Below are 6,693 nucleotides of genomic sequence, written 5' to 3' on the forward strand. Positions count from 1 at the left end.
TTCCCTCCCTTTAGCTTTGGCTCTGGCCCTGGAGCTGCCACTGCTGCTTTTGGGCTAGGCTGGGCCAGAGCTGGGGTCACCAGTGCTTACTGTCCTGAAGCTGGAGCTAGAACTGAAATACCGCAGAAGATACGCAGGAGTTGCGGGGTAGGTTGTGGGAGGGAGCAAGCATAAGGTGGCCATGCACAGGCACAGTGGGGTGGGGCAAGAGTCAGTGGGGACAGGCACAGGGAAAGCAAGGCATGGGGGTCGAGGGGCAGGATTTGGCCCCTTGCCTCCTGCCACTGCTTTTCCCATCACAGTGTTGGAGAGGATAAATTGAAGACAACCCTCCAGTAATTAGATTCTGTATGTGGAAAATTATAAAAAATTTAAAATTTTCCACACAGAGAATCTAATTATATGGGTGTCAGTTTAAATTCAAAGTTGTCTTGGATTTGGATAAATATGGTCATATCTATAAATTATATGTTAGCATATTTAAATACTGCTGTTTAAAAATTTGAAGATTTTTTTCCTCTAATGAGCACTAATATACAAATTAGTGCAGCTGAATCCAGTCTCAGGAACATATCTGTGATTGCTAACAGAATAAAGGTGTAACAGTTGTAGCAATATCAAAAGATACCAGTATCTGATCTGCATGATTCTGTATCACTATTAGGTAGTAAAAGTCCTCCATGGGGAATCCCGCTAAATTCAAGGTCAAGTTTAGGGCAAGTTAGCTAACTTGTATTGCTACAGAATCATGGAGATGTGACAGTTAAATCATAAAATCTGCTGCACACTTTCCTTTTAAAGTGATTAAAATATGTTTGTGTCCATACTGTTAGAACATCTTGCTTAATTTTGTACCTAAGAATTTTATTATTCAATTATATCCCACAGAAAACTGGAAGAGTTCCTGAATTTTAAGCAACTAAAAACATCTTTGAAAGAAGCTGTCATACTAGACTACTATCTGTTGGGATTTTGGTGGGCTAAAGAAATGAATTTCAATCTTACTCAACTCTCAGGATTCATGGCTCTATTAAACTTTTTGTTGGAAAACCTCAGCAGTAAGTATAATTTTGAAAATATTTATTTAAATAGAAAATGAGAATGTTCTCTAAACTAATTGTTTTAATAAGTTGTTAATTTTTTATTAGAACTAATTATTGAAAGTCTGATTTTCCTCAAGAGTATCAGTCTGCTGTGCATTGTACATGGATATAACTCTTGTTGAATGCAGTTAAACTTTGGTTAGAGGGTATGATAGTTTGTTCTAACAGACTGTCTCTTTGTTCTTTGTGCCTTGCACAGTGGGACCATGGTCCATGAAGAGTAGGGTGCTGTCTTGATATAAATAATAATATTGATAATAATAGACTAAGAGCAATGAATACTTGAGTTCCAATTCCAGCTCTGTCAGTGACTCTCTGTAGCCTTAGGCACATTTGAGACATTCCTGTTAGAGACATTCAGTTCAACCTGTAACACTAGGCTACAGTACAGTAAGTGAATTACATTCATTTCATCCTTGGAGGTCAGCTTTTAGACAGATTTCTGAATGTCAGCTATGGTGTTTCTGACAAAGTATATAGGCTTGCTACAGATTGATGCATTAAATATACCAGCATCATGCAAAATGAAAAGTGATAAGCACCAGAATAATCTAAATATCATGGAGTTATGAAGAAATTTGGAGTTGGAATGAAATTTTCAAGGAAGTGTGTGTCCTTGGTCTGTGAAAAACAAAAAAGACTCATAAGAACATAAGGAGTGCCATGATGAAGCAGGCCAATGGTCGATCCAGCTGAGTAACCTGTAAATGACTGTGGCAGCAGTGTAAGCTTTAGGGCAGTGATGCCCAACCTTTACACCCTATGGGCAAGATAGACAGTGCTGCAGGGTGGGGGACAGGGAGGGGAGAAGGGTCACTGTGGATGCTTGGGCGGGGTAGGGAGTGACCCTGTTGCAAAGCAGATGGGGGGGTGGGATGGGGCATAGGGAGTGGCCTGACCATGATCTGGCCGTATGCAGGTGGCCCAACCCTGAGCCAGATGCATGGGGGAGGTGGAGAAGGAGAGGGGAGGCACTGGGTGACGGGGAAGCAGCTGTGCAGTATCAGTTGGGGCAGGGCTATATCCAGCTGCATGGAGCTTGGTTATTCGGTGGTGGGGAGGGGTGGTGGCACTCTTCTGCCTCCAAATTTTCCACCCCATGGGGGTCCCTGTGAGCTAGATGCCATGGCTCCATGGGCTGGATTTAGCCTGTGGGATGGGGGTTGAGCACTCTTACTTTAGGGGGAGAACACTGAATGAGCTATATCTAGTGATATATCTCCTGTTTATTCTCCTCTTTGGCATCTAAACTCATTATTTTGAAGAAGCCAGAGAATACATTTCTGAGGCTAGGAACAGATGTACCTGGACAACAGATGTGCCTGTGTCGTCCTGAAATGGAAATGTCTCAGGATTGGTGTGTACACACGTCCTTTTAACCAGGGTTTGGTGAGCGGCTGAATACACTGCCACTTTTTCTGCCATTGATTCAAAAATGCAGTCCTGGGTTAACCATTCAGATGCATTTTTTAGTGTTCAGATTTTAGCAGCTAATTTATGTAAAAAAATCATTTTTCTGGACATGCTACCCATGGCAGATCAGGACTTTCCTTACTTTGGGTTGCCACAGGCTGTACTATGTCCAGGTACCTGGACTGAGAGCAATGAGCCTCTGTTTCCTTGCTTGGGAGAAGGAAGCGGTCATATTTAAAGATAGAGAGGACATAAACTGGATGAAGTGATGAAGGAGGGGCAATGTTGGACAAGGAGTATGGAGAGGCATGAAAACTGAAGTGGGGTTGACAGGGTAGAAAGAAAAACTGGGACTGGGAAACTGGAGTTGAGGTGGTGACTAGCTGACAAGAAGACAGGAACTGGGAGCTTGGTGGAGATGGGGACTCATAACCCAGGAATCTGCTGTTGGGTAGGCAAGGAGACTAGGACTGAGAGCTAGGGAGGGAGAAAAGGGTGAAGCACCCAAATTATAGAGATTGTCATTGTGTGATTTTTTTTTTTTTTAAATGTGTTTCCTTTACAAAGAACTAAAGGTCAGGATCAGCAGAGAATTAAAGCAATAAGGGAAATGAGTCTGTTATTATACCAGTAATAAATATTCACATTTTGATCTCTGGATTCCTGATAGCTTAAATGAACAAATAATTAAAGTATTATTATTATTGTTGTTGTTGTTGTTGTTGTTAAATAATTTTAAAGTGCATACTTGTGGTGGTGAATACATTTCATATAAATAATAATAATTGTGATGTAGCCCCTTTTTTATAAAACTAAAGTTTGAGGGACTGCAGAAGAGATTATGAAACATTCATCATGTTTCTTTTTGCCATTCTAGTCTTTGCAAATTACAGTGTATGCCCAGTATGTGTATTTTAGTATCAAAATACACAATAACTTACATTGGCTTGCAACAAGCATTAAATTCCAGTGCTGCAAATTTCAGGGAGAGTCTTCTTTGCACCCCTCTGCTCCCATGGCAGACAGGTTCCCATGTTCATGCTGGATAGCTACACTGCCTCCTGCCCCACACAAACTCTGAGTCACCCAGAGAAGTGCATTAGGCAGGGGGGATTCTCCCACAGCTGGACTTGTCCAAGTACAGGAAGGGTCCAGCTGCAGGAGAATGCAGCAAGATCTCCACAGGGCTTCCTGACAGCTCGGCACTGGGTGGACTACCAAGGAGTCAGGGCTGTCCCTCCCTCCTTCCTTCCAACAGGAAGGGAGGAAGAGTAGAGCATTGGAAGGTACTGGGGGTCCTCAGGAGCATACAGCTATTCAAATTTTCCCAGGAAAAGAGAGATCTTTGTTATTGGAAGTATTCTCATTTTTTCCTGGAAGATCCTGTTGTAACCTGTGCATAGCCTTGGGTATGTACAGACATTTGATGAGGTTAGATTGAGTTAAAAATGGCCACCCGGTCTAAGATAAGTCAGGATGGGGAGAGACTAGTGGGGGAGAGGGCTTGGGAGGATTGAGTGGGCAAGCAGGTTCTGGAGGGAGAACAGGAGGGCTATTGGGGTCCATGGGGAGGATCAAGTGTCTGGCAGGGTCCACAGAGGGGACTGAGGAGGCTGGTGGGATTCATGAGGGGAATCAGAGGGGGGCAGGCAGAGTACACAGGAGGGATTGTGGGGGTTGAGGAGAAAGTGGGGTCTGCAGGAGTATTGGGGGGGCAAATGGGGTCCACACGGGGTGTTCTTGGGATCCAGGAGAGTTTGGCAGGATCAGGGGTTTGTAGGGTCTACAAGGGGCTTGGGGGATGGGGGGAATTCTCTTCCCCACCCCCTGGGACCAGAGGCTATTTTTAGCTTCCCAACCCCCCCCAACAAACAATTCCTCTTGGCAAACCTGGGGGGAGAGGCCAGGGGCCTAAAAATAGCCTGGTGCTGGGGGGTGGAGCTAAGAAAAGTGCAGCTTTATGGCTGGGGCCAGCAGTTGGGTTTCCCAGCCCTAGGGGTGTGCTAGGAACTGTACAGAAGTTCAGTTAGATTGGTCTCACCGCATCCAGTCTAAGTTACACTACTCTGAGGTACATTTAACTTAGATTGGGTTGGTCATTTTTTTATACTGATCCAACTGTCCTGAACTTATGTTTAGTTCACACTTAGGTCCACCTAACTAAGGGTCTAAGTGTAAGGCCTGCACCAGGGTGAACCAAGTTAAATCGGGTGGCCATTTTTAATGCCAACTAACCTCCTCAAACATCTGTATGTACCCATAATGACAGAATAGGGGATGCCTTCATAGCTGTCACTTCTGTTTCCTTAATCCTCTGGTTATTAATTCAAGTGTAGGTATAGTATGGAAGTAATATTCATTTTCTATTGTATACAATCTTAAGAATTTAAGGAAAACTAGAGTTCTGAGGAAGAAAAACAGACTTCAAAATTGGGTCCCAAAAGTAATTTCTGAAACATAATGTTCTCCAGTTTACATCCATGTAGCTCATTTTACTTGAAGAGGGCTAATCCTAATTGATAATAAGTGAAAGAGAAGGAAATCAAACCCCCAATTTGGTCATGGGCAAGGAATTTCTTGAGAGCAAGTAATATGAAACTTTTTTTCTATGCTTTATATCCTCCACAAACTAGATAGCTGCTATGCTGGTAAATAGTGTCTCTATCCAATTCTCTTTGAAGTTTGAGGAAACCTGAATACTATATTATTATACACAGTGTGCACCAAGGATTGTAAAAGTTAAAAGTAACTCAAAGAAATGTACTGGTTGAATGAAAAAGGAAAAACTTTGAAATACTTCCTTAGAATTAGATGATCTCTACCTTTCACTACCTCCTGTGTTTTCAATTGCTGTCCTAATATTCAGTTAGTTCTTTCAACTCTATTATCCAATGAGAGAATTCCTTCTAACTTGTTGTTAATGCCTGCTCTGTAACTGAAGACATGCCTTATCCAAGAGAACCATATCCTGATATACAGATTTAGTTGATCTAGTTTTTCATATTATTGATTTCTGTCCCCAGTAACCAAAATTAATAAAAATACCACCAGATGCATCAATTGAAAGAACTTATCCAGGCTTCCACAACAAAAGATATTTCTCATTTCCAAAATTCAGACATGTAGGAGAAAGATCTGTTACACTATGGCCTGTCTTAAATGGCCAAAGGAGAAATTTTCAAATGGCATACCTAACATTCTTATATGATTTAGGTGCCCAAACTTCCTTTGTGTCATTGTAAACTTCCACTAATTTGATAAGATTAATAAAAGTTTAACTTGGTCTCTATGTTGACTTCTTTACTTCAAGTACAAAGTAAAATTATAATCAAGAAGGATAATTTGTAAATATGTCTAAAAAATTAATACACAATTGTATATGATTCTTCTATTTCTTATTTATGTTACAATGGGCTGTATCAAAAGAATAGAGTACATGAGCAGGAACAGATACATTTTTAAGATATACATCTGTATATAGTCTGCATCTAGAATTAGAATCCAACCCTGACTTTCTGTGTATTTAATTATGTAAGATATTTGAATAAGTAAGAGATCAACTCAGAGATTTGAATACATCACTGCTCTTATCCTTACAGTGATTACTGATCATTTTGTAAATGTGAACGCTAATGTTTGAGGTAAGAATAATGGCAAGAAGCAATAATGTTTGTCCAGGAGGTTTTTTTATATTCTACATGGCTTCAAATACAACTTTTCAAGCCTTGAAAAGTCTTACAACATAATATGCCAAAAAAAACTATCACATTTTTTTTAGTTTTCTTTTTCTTCTGGATTGCTTTGTAGCTAAACATATGACAGTAGAAGACAATGTAAAAGAGCTTGGGAGAACAATGGCTGGAATAGGAGAACCTCATTCAGGAAAAAGTGGTGACTTAGATTTCTTCAGTGTTGATCAAGCCAAGGCTGTAATCAGTTACTTGAAAATCAGGTATTTTTTTTTCCAATTTCAGTTATGTTTGTATTCTTACAATAACATTAAGGGATCTGTCAGTAAAATGAGGTGAAGTGATTTCATTAGACATGTTTGTACTTTGCCACAATCTCCTACACACAAAATGTAAAAAGGGAAAAGAAAAAAAAAAAACCCTGAAAAACCTGAAGATCGGGATTCAAATGACAGAAACTAAGGAATTCAGATTTGGATTAACACTCT

At 40.6% G+C, this 6,693-nt stretch overlaps 1 protein-coding gene across 3 annotated transcripts in view; it reads left to right on the top strand.

Moving 5' to 3' along the window:
• CABCOCO1 (ciliary associated calcium binding coiled-coil 1) overlaps positions 1 to 6,693 on the top strand; it is a 130,385-nt gene that overhangs the window by 32,913 nt on the left and 90,779 nt on the right. For all 3 annotated transcript variants that reach the window (XM_006022357.3, XM_006022359.3, XM_006022358.3), the window contains exons 3-4: positions 889 to 1,058; positions 6,324 to 6,468. In XM_006022357.3, the coding sequence (XP_006022419.1) occupies positions 989 to 1,058; positions 6,324 to 6,468 (215 nt within the window). In that variant the 5' untranslated portion in view covers positions 889 to 988. The remainder of the gene's footprint in view (positions 1 to 888; positions 1,059 to 6,323; positions 6,469 to 6,693) is intronic.

Source organism: Alligator sinensis, unplaced genomic scaffold, assembly GCF_000455745.1.
Source record: "Alligator sinensis unplaced genomic scaffold, ASM45574v1 scaffold674_1, whole genome shotgun sequence".
Classification (NCBI taxonomy): domain Eukaryota; kingdom Metazoa; phylum Chordata; order Crocodylia; family Alligatoridae; genus Alligator; species Alligator sinensis.